The following is a 24328-nucleotide window of genomic DNA, read 5'->3' as shown; positions in this document are numbered from 1 at the left end:
CCTAGAAAGGAAATGCAATTTGGGGAGAGGTTTTGGGGAAGAAGCTATTTGATTCGAGCGTTAAAGGAGTAGAGAACTGCAGAGAGGGCACTAGACTTAGGAGCAGGAATATAAAGGCACATATAAGAAAATCTGAGTTCTATTAATAATTATTTAATCTTAGAAGATTAGGAAATGTAAAGCAGGTTCAACATAAGTATAGAAATTTTCCTTTACAGATTATCAGTATTTTCTCTCCTTGGAAAAAGGAAGCAAATGCCACACATGGCATGGTAATCTAGTGATATATTGAGTTTTGTTGCTATTGCTGTTGGAGTTTAATGAAGGAAGTGTTTTCAGAAGTTGTGTGATCTAGTTCTTTCACTTTTTCTGCTCACGCAATTTCCCTCTCCCATCCTACCCTAGCTCCAATCTGAATGGCTTGGAGGTTGAGGTGGAGAATAAATTGAAGGGAAAGCCTAAAAATTTTTTTAAATTGGAAAATAGTTGATTTACAATGTTGTGTTAGTTTCAAGTATACACCAAAGTGATTCACCTATACATATACATATATCCATTCTTTTTTAGATTCTTATCCCATACAAGTTATTACCGAATATTGAGTTATCTGTGCTACACAGTAGATCCTGAAAAGTTATGTATTTTATATATATAGTAGTGTGTCAATTTAATCCCAGCCTCCTAATTTATCCTTCCCCTGCTTTTTTGCTTGTGGTAACCATGTTTGTTTTCCTCATTTGTGACTCAATTTTTGTTTTGTAAATAACTTCATTTCAGCCATTATTTTAGATTCTACACATTAAGGGATATCATATGATACTTGTCTTTCTCCATCTGACTTACTTCACTTACTATGATAATCTCAAGGTCCATCCATGTTGCTGCAAATGGCTTATTTTGTTCTTTTTATGGCTGAGTAATACTCCATTGTATATACGTACCACACCTTATCCATTCATCTGTTGATGGACATTTAGGTTGTTACCATGCTACTGTAAATAGCTCAGCAATTAAAACTTGGGTGCATGTACCTTTTCAAATTATGGTTTAATGGGATTGATAGATCCCACTGGTAGTTCTATTTTTAGATTTTTAAGTACCCTCTATACTTTTCTCCATGGTGGTTGTACCAATTACATTTCCACCAACAGTGTAGGAAGGTTTCCTTTTCTCCACACCCTCTCCAGCATTTATTGTTTGTAGATTTTTTTCATGATGACCATTCTGACTGATGTGAAGTGATACCTCATTGTGGTTTTGATTTGCATTTCTCTAATAATTAGGAATGGGCTTCCCTCATGGCTCAGTGGTAAAGAATCTGCCTGCTAATGCAGGATACACAGGTTCAATCCCTGGTTTGGGATGATCCCCTGGAGAAGGATAGGGCAACCCACACCAAAAGAGTCAGGCATGACTTAGTCACTACATAAAAACAAAAATTTCTACAGCTCAGCAAAAATCTTAGCAGGGAGAGACTTCAATCTCACCTACAGTTTAGCATCTTCCCAATGTCTCTGGGAGGTTCTAGTACAACTCGCATTTAGTTGGGAGTGAGGGTAAATGGCACTACATACTATACTCTCAAAAATTCCCGTTAAAGAATTCTTTTCTCTATAGAAGGCTTCAGCATCCCTTAATTAAAAGCCCCATTTCTAACCTCACAGCAAATCCTGAAAAGAAAAACTTGGTGATAATGTGAATTCCTTAACCTGGAGTTGTATCTTGCCATCATTTAAGAAATCTTTAGTAGAAAATAGAATTAAAGTTTGAATTTATGACATTAAGTTGTAGTCATAAAGAACATATCCCTAAAGGTATGTGGTTTCACCTTTGAGAACTATCAGAATACCCATAGATTAATGAAAGACTAAAACATTCAAATGACAAGAGACATACATGTATAACAAAAATGTGTATTGTTCCCTACAAAGCAATACTTACATCTAGACCGTTCCTTTTGTAAAACTCTAATAGCTCTCCTTTGCCAGTAAAATAAAGTTCAAAATAGTTAACCTGATATTCAAGGTATTCTTGTAATCTGTTCTAATATGCCTTACAAATACCTTCCCCAGGTCTTCCTACTTTATTTCAGAACAGCTTCTAGACTATCTTGTGTAATTTTCTGCCAGTAGTTTCAATTCTGTCTACAGAGTACATGTCTCAAGTACTCTTGAGAGCTATCACTTAAAGACAAATTAATTCAAATGTTACAAATAAAAGAAATGGTAGAATTTCAGACAATTTTTCAGTTCAGTTCAGTCGCTCAGTCGTGTCCGACTCTTTGCGACCCCATGAATCGCAGCACGCCAGGCCTCCCTGTCCATCACCAACTCCCGGAGTTCACTCAGACTCACGTCCATCGAGTCAGTGATGCCATCCAGCCATCTCATCCTCTGTCGTCCCCTTCTCCTCCTGCCCCCAATCCCTCCCAGCATCAGAGTCTTTTCCAATGAGCCAACTCTTCACATGAGGTGGCCAAAGTACCGGAGTTTCAGCTTTAGCACCATTCCTTCCAAAGAAATCCCAGGGCTGATCTCCTTTAGAATGGACTGGTTGGATCTCCTTGCAGTCCAAGGGAATTGTTAGGACCTCTATTATTTCACATGGTTCAAAGCAAGTGACTATCATTAATGTGTGAATACTATTAAAAACATATTTATTGTTCACGTGAAAACCATACTAATATTCCAGAACTAAATAGACACCTAGCATTGTGGCTTAAGGATTATGACATTTGTCGCTTATTTCCCAGTACTTAATAGCTTTATATCAATAATTGAGAAATAAGGATTTTTTTTATAAAGATGATACTTTAAATCTTTTAAAAAAGGAATATGGTTACATAATAATGATTTGGCAGATTATATTTCTATACCTATAGGTAGAATAGTTTTAGAGTTGTCACTGAGGAAATTATTTCTCTCTCTTTTTTTTTTAACTTTACAATATTGTACTGGTTTTGCCATACATCAACATGAATCTGCCATGGGTGTACACGTGTTCCCCATCCTGAACCCTCCTCCCACCTCCCTCCCCATACCATCCCTCTGGGTCATCCCAATGCACCAGCCCCAAGCATCCTGTATCCTGCATCAAACCTGGACTGGCGATTCGTTTCATATATGATATTATATATGTTTCAATGTCATTCTCCCAAATAATTCCACCCTTTCCCTCTCCCACAGAGTCCAAAAGACTGTTCTATACATCTGTGTCTCATTTGCTGTCTCACATACAGGGTTATCATTACCATCTTTCTAAATTCCATGTATATGTGTTAGTATACTGTACAGGTGTTTTTCTTTCTGGCTTACTTCACTCTGTATAATAGGCTCCAGTTTCATCCACCTCATTAGAACTGATTCAAATGTATTCTTTTTCATGGCTGAGTAATACTCGATTGTGAGGAAATTATTTCTCAAAAATTACAGGAAATAAATTACTACATTTTTTTACCTGTACATGACATAGTTTAAGTTTTTTACCTTTGTATTTCTGCAGAATGAAAGATTGGTTCAAGATAAAGCCAATTTCTTTGGCAATTCATCCATTCCTCAAGAGTGTATGAGAAGAGAGCCAAGTTTTGATCCCATTCATCTACAAGATCCTACAATAAAAAAATGCACATACATACAAATCTAAATACATAAAATTACTTATGAGTAATGTGATAGAAACAAACCAAAGGTGACTATCAGTCACTGACATAAAAAAAGTAATTATAATAGAGGGTCACATTCAGTTCAGTTTAGTTCAGTCACTCAGTCATGTCTGACTCTTTTCGACCCCATGGACTGCAGCATGCCAGGCCTCCCTGTCTATCACCAACTCCTAGAGTTTACTCAACCTCATGTCCATTGAGTCAGTGATGCCATCCCACCATCTTATCCTCTGTCATCCCCTTCTCTTCCCACCTTCAATCTTTCCCAGCATCAGGGTCTTTTCAAATGAGTCAGTTCTTCACATCAGGTGGCTAGAGGGTCACATAAATTAATGTAAATTGAATTATATTTAGTTTGGGGAGAGGTTAAAATGTCTTATTCATCCAATTGTCTTATTGGACAATATTCAGATATTTTTGGTAGGCATAGTCTTTCATTCCTTTCTTTAAACATTTTTGTACAAATGTGTATGTACATATAATATCTCTAACAGTTTATATAAATGTAACCATATTATGCACACTGTTTTGTAAATTGCTTTATGTTTTAACCTAACAGTGTCTTTATAGAGGTTTTATGCCAATACTTTTAAGTATTCTTCATTATTTTAACTCCAGGAAATTCTATTGTGTGAATAAGACATCTTTTTCCAGCTAGTATAGTACTAAATAATAGAAAAATGGTTGAAAATCAATTAATAACACATTGTTGAAAAATCAGTAGACTGGTCTATCCCCTAACTGTGGCTTCTCAGAAGGAACCACTTGTAACTCATTTATATTTCTCTTCTGAGATTAACTTCTATATTTCTTTCTTTTAAAACGAATCTATATTTCAACAGCTTTATTAAGGTATAATGGGATACAATAAACCACATATATTTAAAGTGTACAACTTGATGTTCTCAGATATGCTTATACCTGTGAAACAATCACCAAAATCAAGATAATAAACATATTGATTACCTTGAAAGGGTTTCTTAAACCCTGTTGTAATACCTTCCTCCCAACTGACTTAATCCTATTCCTATGGAAACCAGTGATTCCCTATGGAAACCAGTGATTCCTATGGAAACCACTTTCTGAAACTATAGACTAGCTGGCATTTTCTAGAATATTATATAAATGGAATCATACAGTATCTATTGTTTTTTGTCTGACTTCTTTCACTCAGCATAGTTATTTTAGGATTCATTCATGTTGTTGTATATATCAAAAGTTCATTTCTTTTTATTGTGGAGTAGTAATTCTACTTCAGACGCTTACTCCTTGGAAGGAAAGTTATGACCAACCTAGATAGCATATTCAAAAGCAGAGACATTACTTTGCCAACAAAGGTTCGTCTAGTCAAGGCTATGGTTTTTCCTGTGGTCATGTATGGATGTGAGAGTTGGACTGTGAAGAAGGCTGAGCGCTGAAGAATTGATGCTTTTGAACTGTGGTGTTGGAGAAGACTCTTGAGAGTCCCTTGGACTGCAAGGAGATGCAACCAGTCCATTCTGAAGGAGATCAGCCCTGGGATTTCTTTGGAAGGAATGATGCTAAAGCTGAAACTCCAGTACTTTGGCCACCTCATGCGAAGAGTTGACTCATTGGAAAAGACTCTGATGCTGGGAGGGATTGGGGGCAGGGGGAGAAGGGGACAACAGAGGATGAGATGGCTGGATGGCATCACTGACTCGATGGACGTGAGTCTGAGTGAACTCCAGGAGTTGGTGATGGACAGGGAGGCCTGGCGTGCTGCGATTCATGGGGTCGTAAAGAGTCGGACACGACTGAGCGACTGATCTGATCTGATCTGATACATTTATTATTCACCAACTGTAAATCTGGTTATTTCTAGTTTTTCACTATTACAATTAAAGCTGCCAGTCTTTGTGTGGAGTAAGTTTTCCTTTCTCTTGAATAAATACCTAGGGGTGGACTGTCTGGATCATGTGGTACATATATTTTTAACTTTTGAGGAAAATTTTAAATTTATTATAATATTTTACATTACACCAGTAATGTATGAGAGTTTCAGTTCTCCCATATCCTCATCGCCACTTGGGACGATCAGTCTTTTTAATTTTAGTCATTCTACAAGGTTTATAGTGGTGTTTCATTGGGATTTTAGCATTTGATGAAAAATAAAGTTAAGCATCTTTTTATGTGTTCATTTTCCATCCATATATCTTTAGTGAAGTGTCCATTTAAATATTTTTCCCATTTCTTTTTATTTTGAAAGTCCTTTATATCTTCCGAATATAAGCTTTTTATTAAACATATGCTTTGCAGATATTATCCCAGCCTGTAGTTTATATATTTTTTTCTTTAATGGTGTCTTTTGAAGAGAACAAATTTTAAGTTTTGATGAAATTCAACTGATAGTTTTTCCACTTACTGATCATTCTTTTAGTGTCATATTGAAGAAAACTTTCTAGCTTAAGGTCACAAAATATTTCTCTGATGTTGTGTTCTCAAAATCTCATAGTTGTAAATTCTGCCTTTAGACCTATGATCCATTTTTGAGTTAAATCTTGTATATCCTCAAGATATGGCTTAAAGCATTTCTTTGTTTTGCATGTAACTGTCCAATGTGCTAGCACCATTTCTGAAAAGACTATTGTTTCTTCTCAGAACTGTCTTTACTCCCTTGTTGAAAACTCATATATATGTGAACTTATTTCTGTACTCTATTCTGTTCCATTTATCTGTCTACCCTTTAACCAAGATAAAACTCTTGATTACTATAGCATTATAATGTCTTGAAATCAGGAAGTGTTACTCTTCCAACTTTGTTGGAAAAGAAGATTTTTCAAGATTGTTGAAGCTCTTCTAGTTTCTGTACATTTCCATAAGAACTTTGGAACCAGCTTGTTAATTTCTACCAGTAGTTGGATAGCATGTTGATTTTTATTGTACTATATTTAGATCTTTCAGGAATATTGACATTTGAGTCTGTATGCATGAGCATAGTATATCTTCTGTTTATTCAGGTCTTTATTTTCTCTCTACTGGATTTTGTAGTTCTCACTGGATAGGTCTTACACATATATCTTCATACTTATTGCTAAGTATCTCATATTTTTTATTGATTTTTTTAAAATTTCAAACTCCAGTTGTTCCTTGTTAGTCTACAGAATGCAGTCGATTGTGTGTACTAATCATGTATTCTGAACATTTACTAAAATGAGCTTTATTTACTTTTTTAGTAATTTTATTGAACTTTTACATGGGGAATTATGTCATGTGAATATAAACAATATTTTACTTATTTTCCAGTATGGTTGCCTTTTATTTCATTTCTTTTCCATGCCTTATACACTGGCTAGAACCTCCATATGATGAAGAATAGAAGCAATGAGAGACAAAACCCTTCCTGATCTTAGGGGAAAAGTGTTCATTCTGTCATCATTAAGTATGTTGCTAGACATAGTAAAGGACATCTATGTCCTTTATTTATTTATTTTAATTAATTTAATTGGAGGCTAATTACAATATTGTAGTGGTTTTTGCCATACAATGATATGAATCAGCCATGGGTGTACAGGTGTTCCTCATCCTGAACTCCCCTTCCACCTCCCTCCCCATCCCATCCCTCAGGGTCATGCCAGTACACCAGCCCTGAGCACCCTGTATCATGCATCGAACCTGGACTGGTGATTTGTTTCACATATGATAATATATATGTTTCAATGCCATTCTCCCAAACCATCCCACCCTCGCCCTCTCCCACAGAGTCCAAAAGACTGTTCTATACATCTGTGTCTCTTTTGCTGTCTCGCATACAGGGTTATCATTATCAACTTTCTAAATTCCATATATATGCGTTAGTATACTGTATTGGTGTTTTTCTTTCTGGCTTACTTCACTCTGTATAACAGGCTCCAATTTCATCCACCTCATTAGAACTGATTCAAATGTATTCTTTTTAATGGCTGAGTGTATATGTACCACAGCTTTCTCATCCATTCGTCTGCTGATGGACATCTAGGTTGCTTCCATGTCCTGGCTATTATAAACAGTGATGCGATGAACACTGGGGTACACGTATCTCTTTCAATTCTGGTTTCCTCGGTGTGTATGCCTAGCAGTGGGATTGCTGGGTCATAAGGCAGTTCTATTTCCAGTTTTTTAAGGAATCTCCACACTGTTCTCCATAGTGGCTGTACTAGTTTGCATTCCCACCAACAGTGTAAAAGGGTTCCCTTTTCTCCACACCCTCTCCAGCATTTATTGCTTGTAGACTTTTGGATAGCAGCCATTCTGACTGGCGTGAAATGGTACCTCATTGTGGTTTTGATTTGCATTTCTCTGATAAGGAGTGATGTTGAGCATCTTTTCATGTGTTTGTTAGCCATCTGTATGTCTTCTTTGGAGAAATGTCTGTTTGGTTCTTTGGCACATTTTTTGATTGGGTCATTTATTTTTCTGGAGTTGAGCTTCAGGAGTTGCTTGTATATTTTTTAGATTAATTCTTTGTCAGTTGCTTCATTTGCTATTATTTTCTCTCATTCTGAAGGCTGTCTCTTCACCTTGCTTATAGTTTACTTTGTTGTGCAAAAGCTTTTCATTTTAATTAGGTCCCATTTGTTTATTTTTGCTTTTATTTCCAATATTCTGGGAGGTGTATTACCCCTTTCAATATTAGTAATTCATGATGTTTCTTGATATTGAAGTGGAATGACTTTTTGGATCTACGATTTTATTGTTTTAAATACATTTAGAACAATTCTTTCCATTAATTCTTCAATTTTTTTTTCTGCTTTCTTCTCTCACTTTTCTTGGAGGACTCCAATTACATGTCTATTATTTTATTTTCTCAGAGGCCACTGATGCTCTTTTTATTTTTAAAAATTCTCTTCTTTTTTTTCACTTTGTATAGTTTGTCATATTTTAAAATTCACTAAACTTTTCTCCTTCTATGTCTAATCTGCTGTTGATCTTCAGTTCAGTTCAGTTCAGTTGCTCAGTCGTGTCTGACTCTTTGTGACCCCATGGACTGCAGTACGCCAGGCCTCCCTGTCTATCACCAACTCCCAGAGTTTACTCAAACTCATGTCCATTGAGTCGGTGATGCCATCCAACCATCTCATCCTCTGTTCTCTCCTTCTCTTCCTTCTGCTAATCTTATCCAGTGTCTATTTCACTTTGGATATTACATATTTTATCTCTAGAAATTTGATTTTGGTCTTTTAAAAAATATCATCCATTATTCCCTTAACTTTTTAATATGTGGAATATAGTTATAATTCTTTCAATGTCTTTGTCTCTAATTCTAATTAATAACTATGTCAGTTCTGGATCAGTTTCCACTGGTTGATTTTCCTTTTCATTATAATTCCTCCTTTCTTGTTTCTTTAAATGTCTGATAGTCTTTGATTGGATTTCAGACATTATGAATTTTACTATATTGAGTACTAGATATTTTTGTGTTCCTATTTTTAAGCTTTATTCTGGATGGAATTAAGCTGCTAAGTTGCTTCAGTCGTGTCCAACTCTGTGTGACCCCAGAGATGGCAGCCCACCAGGCTCCGCCATCCTTGGGATTCTCTAGGCAAGAACACTGGAGTGGATTGCTATTTCCTTCTCCGATGCGTGAAAGTAAAGTCGCTTAGTCATGTCCGACTCTTAGCGACCCCATGGACTGCAGCCCACCAGGCTCCTCCATCCATGGGATTTTCCAGGCAAGAGTACTGGAGTGGGGTGCCATTGCCTTCTACTTAGAAGCAATTTTATCACTTGTAGTGTCGTTTTTAGATTTGTTAAGGAGGACAAGAACGGCATTTAATCTAGGACTAATTATTACACATTATTGTGGCATTTTCCTTTTAAGCCCTCTAATGCTTGTGCGTTATAAAGGTTTTTTGTTGTTGTTGTCATTGTAGCTGGTGGATATGGGTATTGTTCCCAGCTCTGTGTGAAAGGTTCCTTCTAGTTCACTCAAGCCCATTGTCCTGGTCTCCACTAGTTTCTTCACATTCATATGATTAGGTATGCTGCAAACCTGACTCGGGATCTTCCACAGATCTCTGAAGTTCTTTCAGTGCAGCTCTGTCCTCCCTGATACTTTATTCTGCAAACTCTATCTTCCTTTTGCTTCTTAGTCTTTCAACAGCATCTCCTAATACCAGGGAGTCTACCATCCTCTGGATGGATTCCTCCCCTCTCTCTCAATCCAGGTATGGAAACTAATGACAGAATGATGGGGCAGTAATAGGGCTCAACTTGCTTGTTTGCCAACTCTCAGGGATCCTTGTCCTTCAGTGTTTGCTGTCCATTTTCCTAAAACCAGGATGTTTGATGTATTTTTTCTGTTATGATTTGAGTATTTCAGGCAAAATGGTGTACCTGGTCCCCATACTCCTTGCTTAGAAGTGGAAGTGGTGTGTGTGGATGCGTGTGTCTGTTCTTTTCAACTTCTTGACTATGCCTAATTTATCATTTATTAAATTCATTTTTACTGAACTCTAGCCAATTGTGACGAGGTTTGACTTGTAATTCTCTTCTTTTTGCTTATTTATAATTTTAAAAATTTGATTAACATTTCCTGTACATTCTCATAGCTGCTTATTAATTTCCTTTTTTTTTCTGGGTGATTTTGTTGTTGCTGGTTTTGGTCTATTTTTTGCTACTTCTTCTGTTCATTTTTAAATTTTACTGAATGTGGTTAGAGAACACTCTATTTGGATTATCTCTTTTTTGTAATTTACTGAGTTTTTCTTCTCTCAGGTCCAAATAAGTGACACTTTCCCTAACTGTCTGTGTGTTTGTAAATAATGTGAAGTCCACTTGTTGAGTACCTATTTCTCTCTTGTTTTTTTATCCATCTATAATCAATCATGTTAATTTCACTCTTAGATATCTCTATATTATTATACCTTATTGTGATTCCTAAAGTTTTAAAATGACTCTTAGCTATGTTATGGATGTGGGGCTGCTCAGAGAGAGACTATAAGGGAACATGGACTACAAACTGACCTATAATTCAATTTCTAATTATACTAGAATAGATACAGAAGCTGTTAAAACGATGGAGCTTCCCAGGTGGTGCAAGAGGTAACCCACCTGCCAGTACAGGAGACATAAGAGATGCTGGTTCAGTCCCTTGTCAGGAAGATCCCCTGGAGAAGGGAATGGTACCCCGCTCCAGTATGCTTGCCTGGAGAATCCCCATACGGTTGCAAACACAACTGAAGTGACTTAGCACACACACTATGAGGGAACACTGAATACAAGCTGACTCTATAGTTCAATTTCTAATTATACTAGAATAGATATATAAGCTGTTAAAATAATGGTAAGGATACACAAATATAGAGGTGGGATTAACCTTTGAGACAAATAGCACAGGGAATGAAAATGAAACATATCACTTCAGCAAAAAGAATCTCAAGGCAACAGTTTTGGCATGAGGACTGTCAGAACTGTGGCTGTATGTAGCAGCAGTGCTGCTGCTGGCAAAAACCATGGTTTAAATGGTCATATTTTTAATTTGATGTCAATTTACCTTGTCTGCCCAAATTAAAGTTTCTGACATTTCCTGATGAATAATTAGTGTTGCCATAAGAAGTTATATTTAATATTTAAAATGCTAAATATTCAATCTCTCTTCTATACGAGTACATGAATGATTTATACATTCAAAAGCTTACACGATGCAAAAATTAAAGTGATAAAACTACAGACGGTTAAGACATTTCTCTCTGCCGTAATATTTACCTTAATGGGCCCGAGATAGGAAGATCCTTTAACTGTGGCAAGTATGATTTGAGACTCTTCCAGCTGAACTAATATATCATCTATAGATGAAATTATTAGGATAGAGTAAGCCTCGGTGTGATGAAGAACTAAATGTAAAGGAGTAGTGTTCCAAAGATCAATAACCTTATACAGCATTTTTTCAAGAGCGGCTTCACTAGTTGCTGAGGTTGATATCTCATTTATTTCATTTTCATACTGAAACATCTAAAACAAAAAAATTTAATATCCAATGGAGCAAATAATTCCTGATACATTTAAAACGGAAGATTTAAATGAATGTGTTGAAAATTTGATTCCAGTTAGGTTTATATCCTAACCAGAGACTTCATGGTCTAACTTTCATGAAGCAGCCCTTTTCAGTTTTTAACCATTCTATTTCACATTCTTCTTGCTCAGTGAAAACTTCTGACTCAGTATTTATTTCTTCTGATTCTAGTCAGCGTAAAAAAGAGTTAACAGCACCTTCTGCAGATCTGCAGATAGCATTATTTCTTTCAGCTTTCTTTTCTCTGCACTAATGCCAATTGCTTAATTATTCTGTGACAAGTTTTTACTTTCTATGATAATTCTTGGGATATAACAGTCTGAGAGAATATAACTCTAATGGACACAGCTTTCCATGGCTTCACTTTGACACAGCTCCATAAGGATAAATGCCTCTCAAAATACTTTAATGGAGTATTTACAGACCTTTCCATGTGCACTGACTGCCAATTTCCATTGGACAAAATCTTGATATATTATCTCCAGATTCAATCACCAGAACAGAGATACTTGGAGACCTGCTCTTCTCTGCATCTTGGAATTAACTAGCTGCCCTTCTTGTTTTTATCGCTGAAAGAAGATTCTACTGCTGTTCCCATATGTCATCCCATTTAATATCTCCATTTATTCCCAGTAGTCATGTATGGATGTGAGAGTTGGACTATAAAGAAAGCTGAGTGCTGAAGAATTGATGCTTTTGAACTGTGGTGTTGGAGAAGACTCTTGAGAGTCCCTTGGACTGCAAGGAGATCCAATGAGTCCATCCTAAAGGAAATCAGTCCTTTGTGTTCATTGGAGAGACTGATGTTGAAGTTGAAACTCCAGTACTTTGGCCACCTGATGCAAAGAGCCGACTCACTGGAAAAGACCCTGATGCTGGGAGGGATTGGGGGCAGGAGGAGAAGGGGACGATGGAGGATAAGATGGCTGGATGGCATCACCGACTCGATGAACATGAGTTTGGGTGAACTCCGGGAGTTGGTGATGGACAGGGAGGCCTGGCGTGCTGTGATTCATGGGGTCGCAAAGAGTCAGACATGACTGAGCGACTGAACTGACGGTTGAAACTGTGCCAGATTTTTGGAATGCTCATTGGCACTGATTAAATAGTCTGAAACTATCTAGATATTTTGATGAATTCACTCTTGGACCATAGTTCAGCTAGGATACTCTGATAATGATCCAGGGAAGGATGCAACATTTAGATGGGATGAGGAAAGAGAGCAAGAGAGGATTCAAAGATTATTTCATCATTTTTAGCTTAAGTAACTAGAAAAAAAGTGGAGGTGCCATTAACTAAGATGGGGAGGATAAAGGAAGAGTGGAACTTTGGAGATGGAGAAAGAGAAGTGCATTTTTGACATGTTAACTTTGAGATACTTTTTAGACATATAAGCGGAGGTGGATCTATGAGTTCAGGAGGGCAGCTGAATTTAGGGCTAGAGATATAAATTAATTTTTAAAATAAATTAAAGTTCACTTTTAAAATTCCTGTCTAAAAAATTTTCTTCATTTCCTCATTATAGCAAATCATTTAGTAGAAAATTATAGGCATAAAATATTATTTTGGTTATATTAGACATTGTCAACTGTGGAACATATAATATAAATGAAGCTTACTGTAAACTACACATGAAAATAGAAAAATTTTAACCATGAAAATCATAGTAAAATTTTATTTTTATAACAAAACCTACAGGTAAATCAAATAGCTGCTAATTGTATATTTTAAATAGAATATCAAGTTATTTGCAGGGCCACCCTAACATGCTCTTAATATATCTTCATTTTATATAAATACTGTAGTTTTGATTGTATTCCTATAAAATTTACTCTCCACAAGAAGTATCACTGTTAAATAAAAACACTAATTTAATTTCATTTGTTGTGCATGAAAACCAGTATTACTGTTTTCGAATCACCTAGTAGTAATGGCACGATGAATGGCTTATGCTTATAATATGTACATCATATTTTTAAACCAAAAAGCAAATTTACTATTCAATGTAATACTAGTTTTATCAGTTATTAATCTGTACTAAACTATCACCAATGAAGCATCACCTATCTACTAATACATTACACTCCTGCTTTTCCTAACATTCCATAAATGTCTTATTTTTCATTTCCTACTCCTTGTAGATTTACTTGCCTACTTAGATTTGGGCCTTCTGCTATGCCAACTTTATTTCAAACTATTTTAACTTACCTTGAGTGCTAGAAGATTCTCTACTGTACAGTTTTTATCAAGAGACACTGACTTTCCAATAATCTCCTGGACAGCCTCCCAATGCCTTGGCTTGAGACAGGGGTTTCCTAGTGCTATGATGATTGGCAGCTCTTGTTTAAAATCTATCACTGATTGCTTAAGATGTGTCACCATGTCATTTTTAGGTAGACCTATAAGAAGCAATGGGTCAGCAGCTTTATCATACAGTCCACATTTTCTAAGCCAGAAAACAAATTTGCTATTTAATGTAATACTGCTTTATCAGTTATTAATCTGTACTAAAATAATGAGGCTTATTAACATCATTCTCCCATAAGAATCAAGCATGGATTAAAATAAAGAGAAATAATTAATCAGGACTAGTGAATAAAACCCCAAACTATCAGAACAAGTTATTTTGCAAAATTTGATACTAGAGATAGCTAGTTACCACAGGGTTTCCCAGATTTTCCCTGACAAGATAGACATACAGACAGAGAGGTACACATAAATAATTCAAAAGACTATTTTGGTTTTGGGGCTTTTCAATTCTGCTCATTAAAAGAACATTAAGGGAAAAAGCCAATCACTATCATTTCATAAAGAATATATCTTTACACTGAAATGTAGAAAATAAAGGTAAAAACTTTGCTGTAGACCAGAACTGATCTTTCCTCTGGCATTAACACCACACCACAATACAGATTCCTGGGTCGGGAAGATCCCCTGGAGGAGAGCATGGCAACCCACTCCAGTATTCTTGCCTGGAGAATCCCTATGGACAGAGGAGCCTGGTGGGCTACAGTCCACAGGGTTGCAAAGAGTCGGACACAACTGAGTAACTAAGCACAGCACACACAAAGGGTGCAGGACTCAAAACCTGTGCAGCTGAAGGTCCAACCCTGATAACCTTTTACTCAATTTATAAAAGAGGGAGGAGACAGAGAAATAGCCAAAGTAGGGCACTTGAGAGAACTGAAAACTATACGCATATTCTTGACTATCCAGTTGGTACAGATGAGGCTTATTTTATAAAGCTATGTTGAATGACAAAGTGTATTTCAAGACTTGATCAGATAGAAAGATGAGAATAAGTTTTTTGCAAGTCTATACTGTGGTGAACAAGATTTAATCTGGGAAACTATGGATAAAAGAAAGTTTTATCTACTTGTTACTTTATATGTTGCTCTCTGAAACAGATATATGACACAATATTGAAAGAGAATGCACAAAATGAGTGTTGTGTTGCTTTAACACTCTGGGTGATTTGTCCCCAAGTTTTCTCTTTTCTACAGTTTCTGTGATAGTCATATTTCTTATATAATTTAAAAACAAGCAAAATAAGGTGTTTTCCTTGAAAGGAAAAAAAACAATAAAACAAAAAAAACTATAAAAAAAACTATAGCTTAAGGTATAGCTGAGAGATCAGAGGAATTTAAAAAATAAAAGCATTATCTTGCCAAGTGGAATAAAGCTTTCTATTTGGAAAGGATTTGATTTTACAGAATTGCTTGCAAAATTCTGTGTGCAACACAGCATCTCTGTGTTGGCAAGATTTCAAATTTGATGATTAGCAGAAGGAAAACCTATCAAAATGACTCTGGCTGTTTCTCGCATTGGCCAAAGTATACTATCTGCACACACAGTGAGGGTTTGAAGGTGGGTCCTTAACATCAAAATATCCGTGGTTCTAAGAGCCAGAATCAGGTGGAAGTATTTGGGGTTCTACCTAGAGAATCAATTTTTAACAGATACAAAATTGTTACTAATTAATTAAAAATTTTTTTCCAAAGTTTTAATCTCTTTCTTGCTTCAGGAAGTGATTCCTACCTATACTCTTGTACTGTCTTTTCAGTCATTAATGGTCAGTCCTTGGAACAGGTAAAGTAACAAAGCCAAGGACAATGATCTTGCTGGTCTAGTAGCCATTTTTGTGTAATCTTAAGTAGAAAAACTTGAGAAAGACACTTTACCTTTTTCTAGTACAAAGATTATTTGCATCCATTTTGAAACATTTCTATATACTGATTCTGTATCAATACTGTCAAGAGTGCTATTCCTCCATTCCCAAAAGAGTGTTCCCCATTCCTCTTGTGCATCCCATAATATTTTCCTTAAGGTTAAGTCATAGTCAATGTCAGCAATATCTGAAAGTACAATTTGTGTAAGCTCTTCCATATTAAGAAAATTCATATGAGACTGGGAATCATCGAAACAATCCTGATAGTTTGAATATGTTTTAGCTTTGACAGCTAAACTTGCAGCTTCCTCTGAAAGAGTCTGGATCATTTCCATTGCTGTTGACACTGGAGTACTAGCACATAACAAAATAGAATTTCTTATCTAAAAAAATAATAAAACATTTTTAGGAGGGTATAATGTTCTGAACTTAAACATGTTTTATTGACAGCATTTTAATATGCCACCTAAGTGTCAACAAACTTTATTTGCAATCATTATCTGAAAAGACTGTCCTTAATTTATACTTATTTATGATTATGCTTAATTTTAATTCTTTTTTATTACAATAATACCTAAAATTTGTGTACTTTCTGTATGTCAGGTCCTGTGATAAGTAACATTGAAGACCTTATTTACTAAGTACATACAAGAAATTTGAGAGATAATTTATATTTTCCATGATTTTTCAAGAAGTTCAGAGGTTCCCATCATCTAATGGTTAAGTGGCAGTTCCAGGGTAGGGCCCTATGATAGCCTGCACTCCAAAACTTACTTGCTTTTTCTGATGAAGCTGAACTTGGTATTATTTGAATGATGTTTATCACATGCTACCTTATATTATTAGTTTTCCCACTGCACAGAAAATTGTGGACATTTGCAACAATAACCTCCAAAGAGGAATATAAGTAAAATTTTGTTCTGATTTCTTACTACATTATAAAATTCTGCAGATTAAGGATAATTTCACTTATTTATTTTTGTATACCTCTTAGAACCTAGTATCATACATAAAAGCTGTTGGAAGAAAGTAATGAATTTGGATCCTACCACCTTATTCTTCAAAAAAAAATCAAACCTATGGAACTGCATGTACCATTGTGTTATGTGTAGTGTGGTCATCCAACAAGTACTGATAGCAATCATAACACAAAAGCTTAAGCAATTGAGAAACAGTATCTGTGATGATGGAGAGGGCTTAGAATAATCTATATCAGTGATGCTTATATAATAGATTATCATAAAATTTTCTTTAGGCTTTTCCTGCAATTTCCATTCATTAATATTTATTTATGTTTGTATATGAGCTATCTTTGGAGGGGAGGGAATACTTGGAGAAATAATCTTAGTTGCTTAGATGGAGGTAAAGTTTTGTCAACTCTATCAGCAGTATTCTAATTGAGATCTTCACAGAATGATATGTCACTAAATATACCAATAAAATAATTTAAAAGTTTATGTAATTGCACCCATCAGAAGATGGAGTAAATATGCCCCACCCTGTCTTTCCCAGTGAAACCTGGACAGAACACATGGAGGGAGCAGTGAGGTGAGGAAACTGAAAATAAATTGTAGAAGGCAGATTGGGGAAGAAGATGGTAACTTGAAATGCTACCAAATTAGCAATGAGTTTACCATTTTCTCCCTGACCTAAGCTCAATGTATTAGAAACCTGGGAGGAATTTTCAGGAGGCAAAACCAGTGAGAGCTCTAGGAGAACTTACCAATTCTGACTTGAGGAGCAAGAAAGGTTCTGACAAAGATTCTTTGCTTGACCAAACTTTAGTCAGGCTCCCTGGTGGCTCAGATGGTAAAGCATCTGTCTACAATGCGGGAGACCTGGGTTCAGTCTCTGGGTCGGGAAGATCCCCTGGAGAAGCAAATGGCAACTCCCCGCCACCTCCCAGTACTATTGCCTGGAAAATCCCATGGACAGAGGGACCTGGTAGGCTCCATGGGGTCACAAAGAGTCAGACACGACTGAGCGATTTCACTTTCTTTTCTTTCTGACTGACTACTAAGTAGGTTGTAACTTTTAGGCTCATATGTGCACTTCCTTATAAAATTAAGTTTTAGTAAGAACCTTGCTAAGTCAATTTAACCAGAATTCCCATCCTCAATGTCTGCTCATCCTAGACAACAGATCATTTCCCCTATTGCAATCATACTGAATGAAAATCTGTTTTTACCACTTTGACTACTGTTCAACTCTGGGTTTTCTTTGACAGCTCCTAACACTCAGAGTATGGAAATCCTCTCTTTCTCTCTCTTTTTTTCTCACAACCCAGTCCTCAAACAATTTTAAGGTGGTGGCAATGGAAGCCTCAGGAGCTGAAACTCAGAGAAGAGACCTTTACTTTCTGTCTTGGTAATCTGTGGTTCTAAGGAGGGTCAACCCTGTTGATTTTTTTCTCTCTGTGTTCTACTACTTTGCCCCAGATGTGGGTGCAGTTATGGAAGTTGACAGAGTACAGTAACAAGTCCCAGTTTTCTAACAGAGGACTGAAAAAAAGAGTGCAGAGAATCTGGAAAATATGGAGAAGACTGTAAACAGAAAGGACCTCTGGAAAGTAATTACGTAAAGTTGTGTGAACTCCTGGGCTCAGCTGAGCTGCACACATATAGATCTGATCCTATTCAGCACATCAAAGACTCTGAGATTAAACTAACATACCACTACCCAGAATAATACTGACCACTGAACGGCACACACAGGATGGCACACACATGGTCTGAACAGCACCTTAGAGATATTGATAATGGAAATAACAATGGAAAGAAACCCACAGCCCAAAGAAAGTGGGTTGGAACTTGGGACCTGAATCTGACTAGGTCAACAGTTTTCTAAAACAAAAATACCAACATGGCATTTAGGTATGAAACAGAACTTTAGAGCATAATATTTAATCCAATATTACTCCATATACAAAAAACCAGGAAAACCTCAACTCACATGGGAAAAAATAATCAACAGACACCAATGTCTAGATGACACAGATGTTCGAATTATCTGACAAAGAATATAAAGCAGGTTTTATAACAATGCTGCATAGAAATAATGTATATTCTTGAAGCCATTGGGAAAATAGAAAGTCTTAGCAAAGAAAAATAAAAAAAGATATAATTAAAAATCAAATGAAAATTTTAGAACTGAGAAACACAATAAACAAAAGTAGAAGTTCATTGGATTTGATTCAATAATAGCATGCAGATGATAGAAGAAAGAATCAGTGAACCTAAAGATAGATGCTTACTCTAGCTGAGACCCTCTCCAGGGGTTGCCCTTTACCAAAAAGTCACACAAGATTACACCCCCTCTATAGCTCCATCCAAGGAGAAGGCAATGGCAACCCACTCCAGTACTCTTGCCTGGAAAATCCCATGGACGGAGGAGCCTGGTAGGCTGCAGTCCATGGGGTCACAAAGAGTCGGACACGACTGAGCGACTTCACTTTCACTTTCACTTATAGCTCCATCATGGATGTGTAAAGAACCAGCCCTTTTGTCTTCATTCAGGATAACTCTGCAGAGTCATTCCAATTTAGAGATTCCCCTGGTTGCTCAGATGGTAAAGCATCTCCCCGCAATGCGGGAGACCTGGGTTCAATCCCGGGGCTGGAAAGATCCCCTGGAGGAGGGCATGGCAACCCACTCCAGTATTCTTGCCTGGAGAATCCCCATGGACAGAGGAGCCTGGTGGGCTACAGTCCACAGGGTTGCAAAGAGTCAGACACAATTGAGCAACTAAGCATAGAGCATAGGATCCTATGAAACCTACATGGCAATGACACTAGAGTTCAATTTTTCCTTCTGTCCAACCTTGATTACTTCAAGCCCTCACACTGTTGCCAGAAGCACTTTCCAATGAACCTACTGTAACACAGATATTCCATCTCAGTGTCCAACCTAGTACACTTAACATATAAATAGGGTGAACTAGAAACCTTGGTACACATGCATATGAAATTTCTCGTAATATTTTAAAGATTGCAATTGAATGCATTCAAGTACTCTCATATGCCTATTTTTTCACCTTTATTTTATTTGTGTGAGGCCAGTATAGATTCTGCATAGATGCAGAAAATTTTTAAAGCAACTAATTGTAATACATAATATTGTGCTTAATACATATTAGGTACCAAAATATATTGAATAAATATGATAATAGTAACTTGTAATGGTGGTGGGGATAGAGGGGAGTGAAAAGAAGCAAGGATTCTGGAGCCCTAGCCCTCACTGTGATCTTAAGCAAGTTAGTTAACCTCTTTAAAACTCAGGTGTTTGTTTGTTTTCATGCAGAAAAACAATAAAGCACGTAGCATGGTTACTGACGCTTAGTTAAAGCTCAGTAAATGTTGGTGTTTATTGTAGTTTGCTCCTCATAAGTGAGTGAAGCTGGAATTATTATCGTTTGGCCTAGACTAAGGCCCAAAAAGTATCCAGGGTTTTTTTTAGCTCTGTTTATGTCATGCGCCAACTTTAGCAGTCTGTTGAAGCCTATGGAAAAAAATCACCACTTTACTGTTGCTTGTCTACATTAACTCAAAGTTGGAGAAAATGCTAAACTTCAGTTAGAGGTTAGTGAGAACAGACACATAATTTCACTTCTCATTCAAATTCACAAATCAAAATTATGTCTGTGGATTCCAGGTTAAGAATACTTGGACTAAATTATTTACTTAAGATTCCACAGAAAGGAAATACCTATATGCTAGGCTTACATAATGAGAAACAAAACTTACTTTGGCTTTTAAATTACTAACTTCAATACGTAGACCAGTGATGTATGATTCCAAATTGTCTCTGAATTTAGAAATAGCAGCATCTTTATTTGTTTCGCTTAACTTCACAGAAGTTTTTAGTTGACCAAACTTGATGAGAAGGATTTTATAAATGGCAATTTGCTCTTCTGAAACATGGATCTGGTAATACCTTACAACAGAATACAGCTGAGCAACTATTGTGTACTCTTTTTCTAACTTAGATATTTTTGAAGAAATTGCATCCAAAAAAGTAAAATATTCCAAAAATTCTTCTATTTCAGTGGGAGTATATTCCAGCTTCTGCAAGGATGAGTCTATAACCTAAAATCATTAACAAATCAATTACAATTATATAATGATTTTTCATTATTTTAGAAAAGTAGTTACTCAATATCTTTCACTAACTTACATAATTATAATTTCAAAAAAAAGACATCATCTAGACACTATTCTAAGTATTGCTTAAATACCGGAGCATTAACAAGATCAAATCCTTTCTATTGTTAACAGAAGGAACTTGAATGTAATCTGCACATAAAATAAATGCTGCTAAGACATAAAGACAGTTTCTCTGGTGGCTCAGATGGTAAAGAGTCTGCTGGCAATGCAGGAGACCCAGGTTTGATCCCTGGGTCGGGAAGATCCTCTGGAGAAGGGAATGACAAACCACCCTAGTATTCCTGTGTCCAGTATTTCCATGGACAGAAGAGCCTGGCAGGCTACAGCTCATGGGGTTGCAAAAATCAGACACGACTGAGCAACTCAGCATGCATGCACATGAGACATAAATAAGGACTGTTATGAGTAAATCTGTTCTAAGAAGTAAATGTGGTAGTAGTAACAAGGCTATGACTGAAATGTGAATGGTGCGTAATAATTGCTCCCATTTTTTTGAGCATTTATATGTTATGTTCTTTATGTACACGATCTGATTTTGTTTTGACAGCATGTTTACTCAGTCAGTTCAGTTCAATTGTTGAGTCGTGTCCGACTCTTTGCGATCCCATGGACTGCAGCACGCCAGGCCTCCCTGTCCATCACCAACTCCTGGATTTTACTCAAACTCATGTCCATTGAGTCGGTGATGCCATCCAACCATCTCACCCTCTGTCGTCCCCTTCTCCTCCTGCCTTCAATCGTCCCCAGCATCAGGGTCTTTTCAAATGACTCAGTTCTTCACATCAGGTGGCCAAAGTATTGGACTTTCAGCTTCAACATCAATCTGTTCAATGAATATTCAGGACTGATTTTCTTTATGATGTACTGGTTGGATCTCCTTGCTGTCCAAGGGATTCTCAAGACTTTTCTTCAACACCACAGTTCAAAAGCATCAGTTTTTTGGTGCTCAGCTTTCTTTGTAGTCCAACTCTCACATCCATACACGACTACTGGAAAAACCATAGCTTTGACTCTATGGACCTTTGTTGGCAAAGTAATGTCTCTGCTTTTTAATATGCTGTCTAGGTTGGTCATAAGTTTTCTTCCAAGGATCCAGTATCTTTTAACCACTTGCAGTGATTTTGGAGCTCAAAAAAATAAAGTCTCTCACTGTTTCCACTGTTTCCCCACCTATTTTCCATGAAGTGATGGGATCAGATGCCATGATCTGAATATTGAGTTGTTGTTTTTTTTTGAATATTGAGTTTTAAGCCAACTTTTTCACTCTCTTCTTTCACTTTCATCATGAGGCTCTTTAGTTCTTCTTTGCTTTCTGCCATAAGGGTGATGTCATCTGCATATCTGAGGTTATTGATATTTCTCCTGGCAATCTTGATGCCAGCTTGTGCTTCATCCAGCCCAGCATTTCTCATGATGTACTCTGCATATAAGTTAAATAAGCAGGGTGACAATATATAGCCTTGACATAATCTTTTCCCGATTTAGAACCAGTCTGTGTTCCATGTTCAGTTCTAACTGTTACTTCCTGGCCTGCATACAGATTTCTCAAGAGGCAGGTCAGGTGATCTGGTATTCCCATCTCTCAGAATTTTCCATAGTTTGTTGTGGTCTACACAGTCAAAGCCTTTGGCATAGTCAATAAAGCAGAAGTAGATGTTTTTCTGGACTTATCTTGCTTTTTTGATGATCCAGTGGATGTTGGCAATTTGATCTCTGGTTCCTCTGCCTTTTCTAAATCCAGCTTGAACATCTGGAAGTTCGCGGTTCAAGTACTATTGAAGTCTGACTTGGTGAATTTTGAGCATTACTTATATGAGTGCAATTGTGCAGCAGTTTGAGCATTCTTTGGCACTGCCTTTCTTTGGGATTGGAATGAATACCGACCTTTTCCAGTCCTGTTGCCACTGCTGCATTTTTCAAATTTGCTGGCATATTGAGTACAGCACTTTCAAAGCATCATCTTTTAGGATTTGAAATAGCTCAACTGGAATTCCATCAAGTCCACTAGCTTTGTTTGTAGTGATGCTTCCTAAGGCCCACTTGAATTTGCATTCCAGGATGTCTTGCTTTAGTTGAGTGATCACACCATCATGATTATCTGGGTCATGAAGATCTCTTTTGTATAGTTCTTCTGTGTATTCTTGCCACCTCTTCTTAATATCTTCTGCTTCTGTTAGGTCCATACCATTTCTGTCCTTTATTGAGCCCATCTTTGCATGAAATGTTCCCTTGGTATCTCTAATTTTCTTAAAGAGATCTCTAGTCTTTCCCATTCTATTGTTTTTCTCTATTTCTTTGCATTGATTGCTGAGGAAGGCTTTCTTATGTCTCCTTGCTATTCTTTGGAACTCTGCATTCACATGGATATATATTTTGTTTTCTCCTTTGCCTTTCATGTCTCTTTTATTCACAGCTATTTGTAAGTCCTCTTCAGACAACTATTTTGCCTGTTTGCATTTCTTTTCCTTGGGGATGATCTTGATCCCTGCCTCCTGTACAGTGTCACGAACTTCGTCCATAGTTCTTCAGGGACTCTGTCTATCAGATCTAATGCCTTAAATCTATTTGTCACTTCCACTGTATAATCATAAGAGATTTGATTTAGGTCATACCTGAATGGTCTAGTGGTTTTCCCTACTTTCTTCAATTTAAGAAATTTTAAAAAACATATTTACTACTTGAGTGTTATTTTCTCTAGTCTGCAAAGAGGGAAACTGAGTTTCAGAAGGATTAATAAGCCTAAAAAATGAAATTTAGTGAGTTACAGAGCTATAATTCAAGCCCAAATCTGATTCCAAATCCTGTTTGTATCCATTGTAAGTATACGCAGTCATTACAAATATATGCACAAATGTATGTGTGTGCTGTGGTGTGCTTAGTCGCTCAGTCATGTCCAACTCTTTGCAACCCCATGAACTTTAGCTTGCCAGGCTCCTCTGTCCATGGAGATTCTCCAAGCAAGAATAATGAAGTGGGTTGCCGTGCCCTCCCCCAGAGGATCTTCTTAACCCAGGGATCGAACCTATGTGTCCCAAATTGCAAGTGGATTCTTTAACATCAGGGAAGCCCATATATATGTGTATATATTACATCCACACTTTTTATAAGTATTTGTATATCATTCCATTAGATTTTCAAAAGAATTAAATTCCTATACTTAAATTACAATTTTACCATAGTTTCCCTCATGTTTCAAGGGCTCTTGATGAGTAATCATAATTCTGGAATCAATATCAGTTTAATTTTCAGCTCACAGCCTTGAATTGCTTGTGTATGTTCTAATTTTTTAAATACTTATTCTACTTGACTATATGCTCATGCAAAAAC

At 36.6% G+C, this 24328-nt stretch overlaps 1 protein-coding gene across 1 annotated transcript in view; it reads right to left on the bottom strand.

Moving 5' to 3' along the window:
- DNAH14 (dynein axonemal heavy chain 14) overlaps positions 1–24328 on the bottom strand; it is a 376162-nt gene that overhangs the window by 233120 nt on the left and 118714 nt on the right. Inside the window, exons 17-21 of the mRNA XM_027564099.1 lie at positions 20582–20923; positions 15854–16223; positions 13881–14071; positions 11366–11611; positions 3486–3607 (exon numbers count right to left, since the gene is read on the bottom strand). Coding sequence (XP_027419900.1) covers positions 3486–3607; positions 11366–11611; positions 13881–14071; positions 15854–16223; positions 20582–20923 — 1271 coding nt within the window. The remainder of the gene's footprint in view (positions 1–3485; positions 3608–11365; positions 11612–13880; positions 14072–15853; positions 16224–20581; positions 20924–24328) is intronic.

This window comes from Bos indicus x Bos taurus, chromosome 16 (genome assembly GCF_003369695.1).
Source record: "Bos indicus x Bos taurus breed Angus x Brahman F1 hybrid chromosome 16, Bos_hybrid_MaternalHap_v2.0, whole genome shotgun sequence".
Lineage (NCBI taxonomy): Eukaryota > Metazoa > Chordata > Mammalia > Artiodactyla > Bovidae > Bos > Bos indicus x Bos taurus.
This window is presented reverse-complemented; position numbering and strand designations above follow the sequence as displayed.